An 18,003-nucleotide genomic window follows, 5' to 3' on the forward strand; every position below is an offset into this window, starting at 1 on the left:
TCACCGTCAGACCATTTTATTTGGTTGTAATCCAGAGAGGTTAGAAAAAGCATCTAGATCATCTATGAGGCTGTGGAGAGATCCAAATTGTGAATTTAAAAGAAAACATGAATCATCAGCATAAAATTACGTCTTTGTTTTTATGGCGAAAACTAAAGTAGGGTGGTTGGTTGGGGTGGATGGATGTATGGGTGGGCTTATAACATGAACGTTTAGCAAGCCAAAACTTTGTTTGAATCTCATCACGGACAACTTTGGCATTTAGCTAATTAGCAACTTTGCAACTACAGTACTTAATACATTTGATCTAACTTGCAACTACTTAGCATGTAAGCTAACCATTCCCCTAACCCTAACCTTAACCTTATAACCTAATCTTAAGCCGAGCTAGCAACTGAGAAGAGCTTGCGCCATTTTTTTTTTTTTCCTCTAGAGGAACTCCTGGCATCAACAGGTTTTAAGCACACAACACAGGATGTTTAAAAGACTGAAGCATTAGAAGCATTATTGTTTTTATGTATTTAAGCTTTATTTTATCAGGGAGTCCCATTGAGATCAAGTCCTCGTTTCCAGGGCAGCACTGCAGGAACACAACTGACAAAATGTACAACAAACACAATGTAGTAAAACATACAGTATTACAAGCAATTTAAGAACAAACACATTCCTCAACACTGCGCCACCCGGGAGGCTCCATTTGAACTGTTCTGATTGGTCCCAGAAACCGATGGGTTGGGCCAGAACGAGAACATACCAGTGGATGTCATTAAGAAAAATAGTAAAACATTGAAAAAGTTATAATTTTTTAGATTAAACTATATTAAATATATTCACATGTCACCAAATAATTGGTTAAAACACACTGTTTTGCAATGAAGGTCTACAGTAGCCTCAACAGCACTCTTTAGAGTAGCACCATGTTGTAGCCAGAGGACAGCTAGCTTCGTTCTCCTCCTGGTACATTGACTTCAGTACAAAACCTAGCCATCAACAAATGAATTTCTTCAAAAATGAAGGAGAAACAAGAGATAGAAAGAGAGAGTTCATAATTTTTTCAGTTTCACTTACTTAGCTAGCAAATACAGTTCGCTAGTTTAGTTACTCAAACACCCGGCTCAAACAGAGGGATGCTATGTAAGCTAGCTGGCTATGACTAACCAACACAACACTGGAACTCGTCCAAGTCAAGGTAAACTTTTGTTTTTCTGAATTTATTGCCACTTGGGCCCGCCGGTGTAATTGCTTACTAGCTATACACTGTAATGTTACCGCATTTTTGTAGCCAATTTACTAAACCCATTAGTTCTGTTAGCTATGTTGACTAGGACATTACTTTAACTAATACGGGGACAACTGTGTGTAGCGGTTATGACATGGTTTGGCTTGGAAAGGTTATGTCGCCTGGTCACATACAGCTGATGTGTTGTTCATTGAAGTCCACAAAAGAAGGGAAAAGGTGAAATGAGGAGAGTGCATAGAGGCGAGAAGGAATACAATGTGGCTGCTATGAAAGTGAACTGTTTTATGCATAATCAGGGGTGTATTCATTCCACCAATTCTGTTGAAAACGTTTCTTAAATGGAAACGAAACGGGGGATAAAAATACCTGAATTTGTCCAAGACAAACTCTCGTTTGCAACTGTTGGACTATTGATTAAACCCTAGATAAGCTAGATGCAGGCAAGAGTGTGCAAGGCCGTATTGAATGTGTCACTGTCTGTCATCTCAAATGTTTATCTCGACCTATATGCACCTACATGTGTAAACTTTAATTCATAGGCTAGGTTGTAGCAACCTCATGATGGGTATAGGGGAATATTTGAGTATCATGTAGTAGCCTAAACCTACTGATGTTACATTAAACTGGGTGAATGGAATATGAATGACAGTCATCCAACAATTCTGTAATAGAAATAAGGCCATGCATGCTCATTCAAACAATTATCGTCCTCACTCGTCATAAACGGCACTGACCACCACAGGAACCCACGTGGTGATATGAAAATGTGTCATTGGCTTTGATACTCTGATACAACACCTCTCATTTTGACGTCACCCCAAACGACTGAATCGATGGCAGTCTCAGTCTGAAGTATGTAGCAAACATATATCAGCGTAAGAATTCAGTTTGAAGCATCAGGCAAAAGTTATGTACCACTAGATTTGATGTTATGACACTGGTTAAAACCTCTCTAGGCTAGATGGAATGCTACCGTCCCACCTGACCAACATCCTGTGAAAGTGCAGGGCGCCAAATTCAAACAACAGAAATCTCATACTTAAAATCCCTCAAACATACAACTATTATACACCATTTTAAAGATAAACATCTTGTTAAAATAAGTTGCGACGAGCAAACCCGTATCATGGAGCGTAATCATAGCCTCAAAAGCATTAGCATAACGCAACGGACATAAATACCCCTAGAAACTTTTCCTATTCGTGAAAATCGCAAATGAAATGAAATAAATATATTCAAACACAAGTTTAGCCTTTTGTTAACAACACTGTCATCTCAGATTTTCAAAATATGCGTTACAGCCAACGCTAGACAAGCATTTGTGTAAGTTTATCATGGCATAATGCTATGCTAGGCTCTGCTGGCAGCAGGCAACATTTTCACGAAAATAAGAAAAGCAACCAAATTAAATAATTTACCTTTGAAGAACTTCAGATGTTTTCACTCAGGAGACTCCCAGTTAGATAGCAAATGTTCCTTTTTTCCCAAAATATTATTTTTGTAGGCGAAAAAGCTCCCGTTTCTTCACCATGCTTGGCTGAGAAATCGAACGAAAAATGCTACAACTATAACGGCAAACTTTTTTCAAAATTAGCTACATAATATATACAGAAACACGGCAAACGTTGTTTAGGATCCATCCTCAAGGTGTTTTTAACAAATATATTCGATAATATATCCGTCGAGGCAGTTGGTTTCTCATAAGAAGCGATTGGAAAAATGGCTACCTCAGTATTTTACGCAAGGTTTTCTGCGTGAGACACCATGTGACCACATGCCATATATGGTCCCTTACAGTCATTCTTCAAGGGAAATGCCTAAAAAGACGTCACAATGCTGTAGACACCTTGGGGAAAACGTAAGCTCATTCGTAGCTCATTCACAGACATATAAGGAGTCATTGGCATGAGGCGGTTTCAAAAAATTATTTTCGTGACAAATTATCTTGTTTAAAACTGGAACATTTTTCATCCAAAAATTAAAATAGCGCCCCCTAAATCCAACTGGTTAATCCAACCACAGTGTCCAATTTCAAAAAGGCTTTACTTGCCGAAAGCATACATTGCGATTATCTGAGGACAGCCCCTAGTCACAAAAAAACATACAGCCATTTTCCAGCCGAAGAGAGGAGTCCCAAAAAGCAGAAATAGAGATAAAATGAATTACTAACCTTTGATGATCTTCATCAGATGGCACTCATAGGACTTCATGTTACACAATACATGTATGTTTTGTTCGATAAAGTTCATATTTATATCCAAAAATCTCCGTTTACATTGGCGAGTTATGTTCAGTAATGTTTTGCCTCCAAAACATCCGGTGATTTTGCAGAGAGCCACATCAATTTACAGAAATAGTCATCATAAATGTTGATGAAAGATACAAAGGTTTTACATAAAATTAAAGATAAACTTCTCCTTTAATGCAACCGCTGTGTCAGATTTCAAAAAAGCTTTACGGCAAAAGCACACCATGAAATTATCTGAGTACAACGCTCAGTCACCAAAACAAGCCATACAGATACCCGCCATGTTGTGGAGTCAACAAAAGTCAGAAATAGCGTTATAAATATTCACTTACCTTTGATGATCTTCATCGGAATGCACTCCCAGGAATCCCAGTTCCACAGTCAATGTTTGTTTTGTTCGATAAAGTTAATCTTTATGTCCAAATACCTCCTTTTTGTTTGCACGTTTAGTTCACCAATCCAAATGCACAGAGCTGGGGGGCTGGATGGCAGACCCCCAGTGTGAGGACTGAGCAGCCCAGCAGCTAGGTATAGCCTGAAGAGGTATCTCCCCTGACGTGGTCATGTTTTCAATACAGACTCTGTCTTACTGTATTTAGTACAATGCCTCTATACATAACTTTACATTTCTGTCATCTATCGTGACATTGTGGGAGGATAACCAACCTTCCAATTAATGACAATGTATTTCTTAGCCACTAAAAATGCTAGGTTACACAGTTTCTCCTGATAACAGTCTCCAGTATCAACATTTAAAAGCAAACAAAAACAGAGAGAATATTCATTTGTAGACATGCTGAGATTAAAGAGCATACTCTTTGCCAGAATTCAGACAGCTTTTCACAAGACACATGACCTTTTAAATGCTTCCAGTGCTTCAGTCTTTTAATCTTTTAACTTTTAATGTTTGTTTACACTTTGTTTGGCAGAACTTTAACTGGCCCATTAAAGGTAGTAACTCTTTAAACGTAATTGGATAATTCAGCGAAGTGTAATGGGATAGTTCAGCGAAATATTAAATGTAATGGGATAGTGCAGATGTTTGTTTCCATTCCTCTCAAGCACTTTATGAGTGCTCTAATGAGTGACTGCAATCCACACTTTGGTTTTGGTGGAAAAGTCTGCCAACAAATGCTAATGTTACAATTTTCTGATTTTTTAAAATACTTTATACAGCATCAAAGTGTTTACTGTTTTGGATAAAAAAATGTCAATATATTTTTCCAAACATCCTCTGTATTGTGTGATATGTTCTAGGGGCCATTTTGAGACCTTAAGGAGCATCACGTACTGCTGGAATGCCTACCAATGGCATTTCCATATTTTTGTGAGAAATAACACTGCTCACTCAAAACATTTTAAAAAAAGTATTTATGAAGTATAAATAGACCAAAAATATTGAACTAATGATTAGTAAATGAGGACTCATATTGAACATCTTATGAATAATTATGAAATACTTTCAAAGTTGTTTATAAATGTCTGAATACCTAGCTCACTAACCCTACAGATGTGAGAGTAATGATTCATAAATGATGAATAAACTATTTAATAATCTATTATAAATGCTTTATTACAAGGGAGTGTTATGGGGGTATTATTACAAGGGAGTGTTATGGGGGTATTATTACAAGGGAGTGTTATGGGGGTATTATTACAAGGGAGTGTTATGGGGGTATTATTACAAGGGGGTATTATGGGGGTATTATTACAAGGGAGTGTTATGGGGGTATTATTACAAGAGAGTGTTATGGGGGTATTATTACAAGGGAGTGTTAAGGGGGTATTATTACAAGGGAGTGTTATGGGGGTATTATTACAAGGGAGTGTTATGGGGTATTATTACAAGGGAGTGTTATGGGGGTATTATTACAAGGGGGTATTATGGGGGTATTATTACAAAGGGGTATTATGCTAACTTTTTCTGATCTAATCCCAAACTGTTAGATAACAGACTCATTGGAATGAAATCCTGTTTATAATCAGAAATGAAAGAACATCATCATCTAAAATATCAGAGTATTTACTGTATATACAAATATAATTAGATTACTAGTCCTCAGAACTAGGTGTACCTTATTAAAGTCAATTGTTTACATAATAATAGATTGGATTATGTAACCCCAATGACTGATCCTCTGTTAGCTGCGTCCCAAACGGCACCCTATTGCCTACATAGTGCTCTATGGGCCCTGATCAAAAGTAGTGCACTACATAGGAATGTGGTGCCATTTGGGACACACCCTGTGTCATCCTCTGACATGCTGTTTGTCTCTCTCCTGTCCAGTGGGGATCGTTCCTCCCAGGACTAAGTCTCCCCTGGAGGACCAGGGCCAATCCTACGACCATGGAATCTCCCAACGCAACTGCAAGGTGCCTAATGGAATCTCCAGGGTAGGCAGCATGCCAGAGAGGGCTTTATGGAGCTCAGGAAACTCACAAACTATATGCATTATATTATATGATACATACACATTATGTTTTGTAACTACACTGTATTAGGATAGTGTTACTCATTGATGTTGCCTTTATGTTGTGGTGGTGGGCCTATGTCAGATATGGTGCTGTCAAATTTATCTTTTATAGAGCAATACATTTGATGCTTCATCATATGATGGACAAGTTATTCCCATGTCATTCCCCTCTCCCAGGAGCGTCCGAAGAGTGCGGTGTTCCCGGCGGAGGTGAAGTCCAAGATGAGCATTGAGGAGCAAAACAAGCGTATCCGTAGGAACCAGAGCAGCTCCGTCAGGGACAAGAGACGCAGCCTGAACCTGGGTAGCCAGGCTGGTACCAATTACAGAGTGGTAGGCTCTCTCTTCTATTTACATGTACAGTACCTGTCAAAACTTTGGACACATCTACTCATTCAAGGGTTTTCTTTATTTTTACTATTTTCTACATTGTAGAATAATAGTGAAGACATAAAAACTATTAAATACCACATATGGAATCATGTAGTAACCAAAAAAGTGTTAATAAACAAACATTTTGAGATTCTTCAAAGTAGCCAGTCTTGCCAGCCTTTGCCTTGATGACAGCTTTGCACACTCTTGGCATTCTCTAAACTAGCTTCACCTGGAATGCTTTCCAACAGTCTTGAAGGAGTTCCCACATATGGTGAGCACTTGTTGTCTGCTTTTCCTTCACTCTGCAGTCCAACTCATCCCAAACCATCTCAATTGGTTTGAGGTCGGGTAATTGTGGAGGTCAGGTCATCTGATGCAGCACTCCATCACTCTCTTTCTTGGTCACGTAGCCCTTACAAATCAAATCAAATCAAATGTGTCACACATCAGCAGATGTTAATGCGGGTGTAGCAAAACGCTTGTACTTTGAGTTCTGAAAGTGCAGTAATATCTAACAAGTACTCTAACAATTCTCCAACAACTACCTAATATGTACATGTAAGTATATGGATGACCGATGGCTGAGCGGCATCCTGGAGGTGTATTTTGGATCGTTGTCCTGTTGAATAACAAATGATAGTCCCACTAAGTGCAAACCAGATGGGATTGTGTATCGCTCCAGAATGCTATGGGAGCCATGCTGGTGAAGTGTGCCATGAATTCTAAATAAATCACGGACAGTGTCACCAGCAAAGCCCCATCACACCTCCTCCTAAATGCTTTACGGTGCCACCCACGCGTGGAGATCATCCGTTCACCTACTCTGCGTCTCACAAATACACGGCGGTTGGAAACAAAAATCTCAAATTTGGACTCATCAGACTAAAGGTCAGATTTCCACCGGTCTAATTGATCGTGTTTCTTGACCTAAGCAAGTCTCTTATTATTATTGGCATCCTTTAGTAGTGGTTTCTTTGCAGCAAATCGACCATGAAGGCCTGATTCACCCAGTCTCCTCTGAACAGTTGCTTTGAGATGTGTCTGTTACTTGAACTATGTGAAGCATTTATTTGGGCTGCAATTTCTGAGGCTGGTAACTAATTAATTTATCCTCTGTTAATTGAAATGCATTCCAGGTCACTACCTCATGAAGCTGGTTGAGAAAATGCCAAGAGTGTGAAAAGCTGTCATCAAGGCAAAGGGTGGCTACTTTGAAGAATCTAGTATACAATGTAGAAAATATTGAAAATAAAGAAAAACCCTTGAATGAGTACATGTCCAAACTTTTGACTGGTACTGTACATGTACCTCTATGAGCTAGACACCAGGAATATGTACTGTATGTTGAAATGTATTACAAAGGAAGATCCAGTATATTGCTCTGGCCTCTTGTCTATCTTTCCGGGCCATGTTGATTGGCTGAGCCCTTGGCTCTGCCTTTTAGTCTCTTTCCTGATTGGTTATCTCTGTGTGTGGGTGTCCAGGTGAGGCGGAGGCTGACAACCCATGAGGTGGACATCAATGACCTGGAGGCTGCAGTACGGGGCGAGGGGGTACAAGAGTCACCCCGGGAGGAGATTGCTCGCCTCAGACGGATACAGATGGAACCTGACCAGTACAACCTGGACATCAGCAAAGAGGTTAGACACACTCTGACCAACAACCACACTATGTGATACAATCATTATGTGACTATGATCCAATCGTGATGTGATATAGTTGTGCTCAGTAACACTTCATTCTGTGGAGCTCTTTCAGCTGGTATTTGTCTGGTATAAAAAAAATTCAGTGATAATTAACAATTTAGAAGATGTTTTTGTGGGTGTAGTGAAATGCTTGTTTTCCTAGCTCCAACAGTGTAGTAATATCTAACAATTCACAAGAACAAACACAAATCTAAAAGTAAAATAATGAAATTAATAAATAAATAAATATTAGGATGAGCAATGTCGGAGTGGCATTGACTAAAATACAGTAGAATAGAATACAGTATGTACATATGAAATGAATAAGCGGTATGTAAACGTTATTCATTCTTAAGGATTAGTGTTCCGTCAATGGGACAGTTGTAAATCATGCAGCTATCAAGATGCAGCTATCAAGATGCAGCTATCAAGATGCAGCTATCAAGATAGCATATTTTAGAATAACAACAAATGTTGGTGCATAAAAGTGTCTTATATCGGCTGAAAGCTTAAATTCTTGTTAATATAACTACACTGTCCTATTTACAGTAACTATTACTGCAACAAATGCCATACTATTGTTTGAGGAGAGCTCCCAACAACAAAACACCTTTTTCAACCCAATAGGTTTGATAAATTCACCTTTGAAGGTGAAATTTATACTTACATTCTGAAATCTTGCCCTGATTTATCATCCAAAGGGTCCCAGAGATAACATGAAGTATCGTTTGTTAGATAAATTTATTTTTCATATCCTAAAAAGGTCCATATATCGCGGGTGATCGATTTTGTGTTTCCACTTGTTCAATTTGCAAACAAAGGAATCTGTGAAAATCTCACCCTAATCGTTGTTTGAACGAGTCAAATCACGTTTGTATGTATTCCTCCGATATCCTAGATGGTAACAAGACTTCACTATATATATCATTAGGGGTGTAGTATATCCTATGGACACCATATTTGGTCAGAGAGCGACGCCTTCATGGCACGCCGATGACGCGGGCGGCCATCACTTGAAGGACTGTATCTTTGTCAAATAAGCACCAATCGGGGTCAAGCTAGATAGCCAATGAGCTGGGCTTTACGGGAGTATCCAGAAACCCTGTCTCGGTCGCAAAATGTAGGCGCTAACCATTTATTTTTTTGAATTTTACCCCGTTTTCTCCCCAATTTCGTGGTATCCAATTGTTTTAGTAGCTATTATCTTGTCTCATCGCTACAACTCCCGTACTGGCTCGGGAGAGACGAGTTTACTTTCAAATAGTACCAAGGATATGCATTTCCTTGTTTCAGGGCCTGAGCTACAGGCAGTTAGATTTGGGTATGTCTTTTAGGCGAAAATTGAAAAAGATTGGGCTATTATTAAAGTGACCAGTGATTCCATGTCTATGTACATAGGGCAGCAGCCTCTAAGGTGCAGGGTTGATTAACCGGGTGGTCACTGGCTAGTGATGGCTATTTAACAGTCTGATGGCCTTGAGATATAAGCTGTTTTTCAGTCTTTCTGTCCCAGCTTTGATGCACCTGTACTGAACTCGCCATGTGGATGATGGCGGGGTGAACAGACTGTGGCTCGGGTGGTTGATGTCCTTTATCTTTTTAGCCTTCCTATGACATCGGGTGCTGTAGGTGTCCTGGAGGGCAGGCAGTATGCCCCCGGTGATGCGTTGGGCAGACCGCATTACCCTCTGGAGAGCCCTGCGGTTGCGGGTGGTGCAGTTGCCGTACCAGGCGGTGATTCACCACACTGTGTTGGTGGACCATTTCAGATCGTCAGTTATGTGGAAGCCGAGGAACTTGAAGCTTTCCACCTTATCCGCCGTGGTCTTGTCAATGTGGATAGGGTCGTGCTCCCTCTGCTTTTTTCTGCTTCTTTGTTTTGTTTGACGTTGAGGGAGAGGTTATTTTCCTGGCACCACTCCGTCAGGTCCCTCACCTGTTAGTACACACTAAGTGGTAATGAAGATGTAGAGGAGGCGGCTCATTAGAATCTTTTGGGGCATGGTTTGATCACAGCTCTTTTTGTGCAGCCGCGAGTTAGTCATTCCAGTTGATTTCATCTGTTACATGTTAAATATGATCATTGTTAGTGATGGTGTTTTGTGAAAGACTCATGTATGGCTTGTGTCAATTGAAAGTGATGTGTAAATCAGTGGTTCTCAATTCTCTCCTCAGGGACCCCCAGTCGTTTCAGATCTAGCACACCTGTTTCAAACTCACAATAATTAAACCTATGGAATTGTAACAATATAATATTGCTATCCAGAAAAAGTAACCCAGTATTGTTCTTCAAATGGTTATTTCTAGGACATTGAAATGGTTCTATACAGTACCAAAAAGGGTTGTGACAATAGCAGAATTTTTGTGGTTCTTTATTGCACCATAAACGGTTCTGCTATTATTACGAGCTAAATAATCCTTATTTGGCCCTATATAGAAAAGTTTGTTTTTAGTGTGTGCTGGCTTCAAATAATTTCCCACAATTGGTCACTACTTGTTTACGTAATGTTTTTTCTAATTGCAAACCAAGTAAATAGTGGGCCATAAAATAAAAGATGATCAAACCTCATCTGTAACTCGTTGTGTCCTCAGCTGTGTACTCCAGACAAGGTTCTGATTCCGGAGCGTTACCTGGACGTGGACACTCCTCTCAGCCCAGAGGAGCAAAAGGAGAAACAGAAGAAAGTAGAGAGGATCAAGACGCTCATTGCCAAATCAAAGTATGTACAGACACTACTGAACTACTATCTAACACAGCTCTCACACAGTACAGCAGTGTATTTAGCCAAAGTTTGGCTAAACGTTCTCCCCTCTACTGATTATCTGATTCATATCTGAATGATGGGATGCCACATATTCTGTATAAAAAGGTATAATTTAATCTCCTTTCTCTTGCGCTCTACTTATTTTCTTTGTCACTCTCTCGCCCTCCTCTCCCCCTCCTCTCCCCCTCCCCTCTGCCCATCACTCCCTCCAGTCTCCAGAACGTGGTTCCCCTATTGGATGGTCCAACTGAGGGGGTTGGTTCCCACCACCAGGGTAACCCAGAGCAGCAGCTCCAGGACCAGGAGAAGAGGATTGAGATCTCCTGTGCCCTGGCCACCGAGGCCTCGCGACGCTCCCGTCTACTCTCCGGTGAGGACGCCACCACAGCCTGCCGCCCCACCGCCACCACACCGACCACCTTGTCGCTACGGTTATCCCCCTCACGGTTATTGTTGCCCACCCCGGGCCCGTCGCCCCCCTGTCATTGAAAGGACCCCCCAGCGACGAGTGGTGATGTGTTGCTGCAACACCCCCCACCGCCATCCAAAACCCCTTCTCTCTCTGCCACTATGATACACATGTCCACCACCAACCACACGTGTTCAAACCTTCTCCAGCTGTTTGCATCACACTCAACATCCCTAACTGCTGTGATGGGATTAGATTGGAGGTTAACCTAGTCGAACTGCCTTGTTATAAAAATACATCTGGGGATAAAATATACAACGAGGGCCATTTCCATCAACTTTAAAATCCCAATGTAACCTCAATGTGACCTCACTGTCAACTGTCTGCAAACGACTCCACTATCCAACACTTATGAAAGTGTTGCCATGTTGGCACCAGATGTTCCAGGGTGATAATCTTCCATTGAGAAATGCAAGTTAGAATGGAATGTTATGGAACGTCTGGTGCTAGCAGGGAAGATAGTTCACCAAACCCTTATCTCTGGCTCTGCCTGTTTCACAGTCTGTCTCACTACCCCCACTTTCCACTCTCCACAATATTCACTGTGTGTCTCACTACCCCCACTCTCCACAATATTCACTGTCTGTCTCACTACCCCCACTCTCCACTCTCCACAATATTCACTGTCTGTCTCACTACCCCCATTCTCCACTCTCCACAATATTCACTGTCTGTCTCACTACCCCCACTCTCCACTCTCCACAATATTCACTGCATGTCTCACTACCCCCACTCTCCACAATATTCACTGCATGTCTCACTACCCCCACTCTCCACAATATTCACTGTCTGTCTCACTTCCCCCACTCTCCACAATATTCACTGTCTGTCTCATTACCCCCACTCTCCACAATATTCACTGTCTGTCTCACTACCCCCACTCTCCACAATATTCACTGTCTGTCTCACTACCCCCACTCTCCACAATATTCACTGTCTGTCTCACTACCCCCACTCTCCACTCTCCACAATATTCACTGTCTGTCTCACTACAACACTCCTCCACTCTCCACAATATTCACTGTCTGTCTCACTACCCCACTCCCCCACTCTCCACAATATTCACTGTCTGTCTCACTACCCCCACTCTCCACTCTCCACAATATCCACTGTCTGTCTCACTACCCCCACTCTCCACAATATTCACTGTCTGTCTCACTACCCCCACTCTCCACAATATTCACTGTCTGTCTCACTACCCCCACTCTCCACTCTCCACAATATTCACTGTCTGTCTCACTACCCCCACTCTCCACAATATTCACTGCATGTCCCACTACAACACTCCTCCACTCTCCACAATATTCACTGTCTGTCTCACTACCCCCACTCTCCACTCTCCACAATATTCACTGTCTGTCTCACTACCCCCACTCTCCACTCTCCACAATATTCACTGTCTGTCTCACTACCCCCACTCTCCACTCTCCACAATATTCACTGTCTGTCTCACTACCCCCACTCTCCACTCTCCACAATATTTACTGTCTGTCTCACTACCCCCACTCTCCACAATATTCACTGCATGTCCCACTACAACACTCCTCCACTCTCCACAATATTCACTGTCTGTCTCACTACCCCCACTCTCCACTCTCCACAATATTCACTGTCTGTCTCACTACCCCCACTCTCCACTCTCCACAATATTCACTCTGTCTCACTACCCCCACTCTCCACTCTCCACAATATTCACTGTCTGTCTCACTACCCCCACTCTCCACTCTCCACAATATTCACTGTCTGTCTCACTACCCCCACTCTCCACTCTCCACAATATTCACTGCATGTCTCACTACCCCCACTCTCCACTCTCCACAATATTCACTGTCTGTCTCACTACCCCCACTCTCCACTCTCCACAATATTCACTGTCTGTCTCACTACCCCCACTCTCCACTCTCCACAATATTCACTGTCTGTTTCACTACCCCTACTCCTCCAATCTCCACAATATTAACTGTCTGTCTCACTACCTCCACTCTCCACAATATTCACTGTCTGTCTCACTACCCCCACTCTCCACTCTCCACAATATTCACTGTCTGTCTCACTACCCCCACTCTCCACTCTCCACAATACTCACTGCATGTCTCACTACCCCACTCCTCCACTCTCCACAATATTCACTGTCTGTCTCACTACTCCCACTCTCCACAATATTCACTGCATGTCTCACTACAACACTCCTCCACTCTCCACAATATTCACTGTCTGTCTCACTACCCCCACTCTCCACTCTCCACAATATTCACTGCATGTCTCACTACCCCACTCCTCCACTCTCCACAATATTCACTGTCTGTCTCACAACCCCCACTCTCCACAATATTCACTGCATGTCTCACTACAACACTCCTCCACTCTCCACAATATTCACTGTCTGTCTCACTACCCCACTCCTCCACTCTCCACAATATTCACTGTCTGTCTCACTACCCCCACTCTCCACTCTCCACAATATTCACTGTCTGTCTCACTAGCCCCACTCTCCACAATATTCACTGCATGTCCCACTACAACACTCCTCCACTCTCCACAATATTCACTGTCTGTCTCACTACCCCCACTCTCCATTCTCCACAATATTCACTGTCTGTCTCACTACCCCCACTCTCCACTCTCCACAATATTCACTGTCTGTCTCACTACCCCCACTCTCCACTCTCCACAATATTCACTGTCTGTCTCACTACCCCCACTCTCCACTCTCCACAATATTCACTGTCTGTCTCACTACCCCCACTCTCCACAATATTCACTGTCTGTCTCACTACCCCCACTCTCCACTCTCCACAATATTCACTGCATGTCTCACTACCCCCACTCTCCACTCTCCACAATATTCACTGTCTGTCTCACTACCCCCACTCTCCACTCTCCACAATATTCACTGCATGTCTCACTACCCCCACTCTCCACTCTCCACAATATTCACTGTCTGTTTCACTACCCCTACTCCTCCAATCTCCACAATATTAACTGTCTGTCTCACTACCTCCACTCTCCACAATATTCACTGTCTGTCTCACTACCCCCACTCTCCACTCTCCACAATATTCACTGTCTGTCTCACTACCCCCACTCTCCACTCTCCACAATACTCACTGCATGTCTCACTACCCCACTCCTCCACTCTCCACAATATTCACTGTCTGTCTCACTACTCCCACTCTCCACAATATTCACTGCATGTCTCACTACAACACTCTCCACTCTCCACAATATTCACTGTCTGTCTCACTACCCCCACTCTCCACTCTCCACAATATTCACTGCATGCCTCACTACAACACTCCTCCACTCTCCACAATATTCACTGTCTGTCTCACTACCCACACTCTCCACAATATTCACTGTCTGTCCCACTACCCCCACTCTCCACAATATTCACTGTCTGTCTCACTACCCCCACTCTCCACTCTCCACAATATTCACTGTCTGTCTCACTACCCCCACTCTCCACAATATTCACTGCATGTCCCACTACAACACTCCTCCACTCTCCACAATATTCACTGTCTGTCTCACTACCCCCACTCTCCATTCTCCACAATATTCACTGTCTGTCTCACTACCCCCACTCTCCACTCTCCACAATATTCACTGTCTGTCTCACTACCCCCACTCTCCACTCTCCACAATATTCACTGTCTGTCTCACTACCCCCACTCTCCACTCTCCACAATATTCACTGTCTGTCTCACTACCCCCACTCTCCACAATATTCACTGTCTGTCTCACTACCCCCACTCTCCACTCTCCACAATATTCACTGCATGTCTCACTACCCCCACTCTCCACTCTCCACAATATTCACTGTCTGTCTCACTACCCCCACTCTCCACTCTCCACTCTCCACAATATTCACTGTCTGTCTCACTACCCCCACTCTCCAATTTCCACAATATTCACTGCATGTCTCACTACCCCCACTCTCCACAATATTCACTGTCTGTCTCACTACCCCCACTCTCCACAATATTCACTGTCTGTCTCACTACCCCCACTCTCCACTCTCCACAATATTCACTGTCTGTCTCACTACAACACTCCTCCACTCTCCACAATATTCACTGTCTGTCTCACTACCCCACTCCCCCACTCTCCACAATATTCACTGTCTGTCTCACTACCCCCACTCTCCACTCTCCACAATATCCACTGTCTGTCTCACTACCCCCACTCTCCACAATATTCACTGTCTGTCTCACTACCCCCACTCTCCACAATATTCACTGTCTGTCTCACTACCCCCACTCTCCACTCTCCACAATATTCACTGTCTGTCTCACTACCCCCACTCTCCACAATATTCACTGCATGTCCCACTACAACACTCCTCCACTCTCCACAATATTCACTGTCTGTCTCACTACCCCCACTCTCCACTCTCCACAATATTCACTGTCTGTCTCACTACCCCCACTCTCCACTCTCCACAATATTCACTGTCTGTCTCACTACCCCCACTCTCCACTCTCCACAATATTCACTGTCTGTCTCACTACCCCCACTCTCCACTCTCCACAATATTTACTGTCTGTCTCACTACCCCCACTCTCCACAATATTCACTGCATGTCCCACTACAACACTCCTCCACTCTCCACAATATTCACTGTCTGTCTCACTACCCCCACTCTCCACTCTCCACAATATTCACTGTCTGTCTCACTACCCCCACTCTCCACTCTCCACAATATTCACTCTGTCTCACTACCCCCACTCTCCACTCTCCACAATATTCACTGTCTGTCTCACTACCCCCACTCTCCACTCTCCACAATATTCACTGTCTGTCTCACTACCCCCACTCTCCACTCTCCACAATATTCACTGCATGTCTCACTACCCCCACTCTCCACTCTCCACAATATTCACTGTCTGTCTCACTACCCCCACTCTCCACTCTCCACAATATTCACTGTCTGTCTCACTACCCCCACTCTCCACTCTCCACAATATTCACTGTCTGTTTCACTACCCCTACTCCTCCAATCTCCACAATATTAACTGTCTGTCTCACTACCTCCACTCTCCACAATATTCACTGTCTGTCTCACTACCCCCACTCTCCACTCTCCACAATATTCACTGTCTGTCTCACTACCCCCACTCTCCACTCTCCACAATACTCACTGCATGTCTCACTACCCCACTCCTCCACTCTCCACAATATTCACTGTCTGTCTCACTACTCCCACTCTCCACAATATTCACTGCATGTCTCACTACAACACTCCTCCACTCTCCACAATATTCACTGTCTGTCTCACTACCCCCACTCTCCACTCTCCACAATATTCACTGCATGTCTCACTACCCCACTCCTCCACTCTCCACAATATTCACTGTCTGTCTCACAACCCCCACTCTCCACAATATTCACTGCATGTCTCACTACAACACTCCTCCACTCTCCACAATATTCACTGTCTGTCTCACTACCCCACTCCTCCACTCTCCACAATATTCACTGTCTGTCTCACTACCCCCACTCTCCACTCTCCACAATATTCACTGTCTGTCTCACTAGCCCCACTCTCCACAATATTCACTGCATGTCCCACTACAACACTCCTCCACTCTCCACAATATTCACTGTCTGTCTCACTACCCCCACTCTCCATTCTCCACAATATTCACTGTCTGTCTCACTACCCCCACTCTCCACTCTCCACAATATTCACTGTCTGTCTCACTACCCCCACTCTCCACTCTCCACAATATTCACTGTCTGTCTCACTACCCCCACTCTCCACTCTCCACAATATTCACTGTCTGTCTCACTACCCCCACTCTCCACAATATTCACTGTCTGTCTCACTACCCCCACTCTCCACTCTCCACAATATTCACTGCATGTCTCACTACCCCCACTCTCCACTCTCCACAATATTCACTGTCTGTCTCACTACCCCCACTCTCCACTCTCCACAATATTCACTGCATGTCTCACTACCCCCACTCTCCACTCTCCACAACATTCACTGTCTGTTTCACTACCCCTACTCCTCCAATCTCCACAATATTAACTGTCTGTCTCACTACCTCCACTCTCCACAATATTCACTGTCTGTCTCACTACCCCCACTCTCCACTCTCCACAATATTCACTGTCTGTCTCACTACCCCCACTCTCCACTCTCCACAATACTCACTGCATGTCTCACTACCCCACTCCTCCACTCTCCACAATATTCACTGTCTGTCTCACTACTCCCACTCTCCACAATATTCACTGCATGTCTCACTACAACACTCTCCACTCTCCACAATATTCACTGTCTGTCTCACTACCCCCACTCTCCACTCTCCACAATATTCACTGCATGCCTCACTACAACACTCCTCCACTCTCCACAATATTCACTGTCTGTCTCACTACCCACACTCTCCACAATATTCACTGTCTGTCCCACTACCCCCACTCTCCACAATATTCACTGTCTGTCTCACTACCCCCACTCTCCACTCTCCACAATATTCACTGTCTGTCTCACTACCCCCACTCTCCACAATATTCACTGCATGTCCCACTACAACACTCCTCCACTCTCCACAATATTCACTGTCTGTCTCACTACCCCCACTCTCCATTCTCCACAATATTCACTGTCTGTCTCACTACCCCCACTCTCCACTCTCCACAATATTCACTGTCTGTCTCACTACCCCCACTCTCCACTCTCCACAATATTCACTGTCTGTCTCACTACCCCCACTCTCCACTCTCCACAATATT

General features: G+C 43.4%; 1 protein-coding gene across 4 annotated transcripts in view; it reads left to right on the top strand.

Annotated features, from left to right (window-relative positions):
* Positions 1–18,003, top strand: part of LOC139413714 (pleckstrin homology domain-containing family A member 6-like) — a 170,474-nt gene that overhangs the window by 141,963 nt on the left and 10,508 nt on the right. For all 4 annotated transcript variants that reach the window (XR_011634827.1, XM_071161402.1, XM_071161403.1 and 1 more), the window contains 5 exons: positions 5,776–5,882; positions 6,140–6,295; positions 7,822–7,977; positions 10,615–10,742; positions 11,000–11,157. Coding sequence is in view for 3 of the 4 variants with exons in the window: in XM_071161402.1 (XP_071017503.1) it covers positions 5,776–5,882; positions 6,140–6,295; positions 7,822–7,977; positions 10,615–10,742; positions 11,000–11,157 (705 nt within the window). In the remaining variant the exon portion in view is untranslated. The remainder of the gene's footprint in view (positions 1–5,775; positions 5,883–6,139; positions 6,296–7,821; positions 7,978–10,614; positions 10,743–10,999; positions 11,158–18,003) is intronic.

The sequence above is a fragment of the Oncorhynchus clarkii genome, chromosome 7 (genome assembly GCF_045791955.1).
Source record: "Oncorhynchus clarkii lewisi isolate Uvic-CL-2024 chromosome 7, UVic_Ocla_1.0, whole genome shotgun sequence".
NCBI classification, from domain to species: Eukaryota; Metazoa; Chordata; class Actinopteri; order Salmoniformes; family Salmonidae; genus Oncorhynchus; species Oncorhynchus clarkii.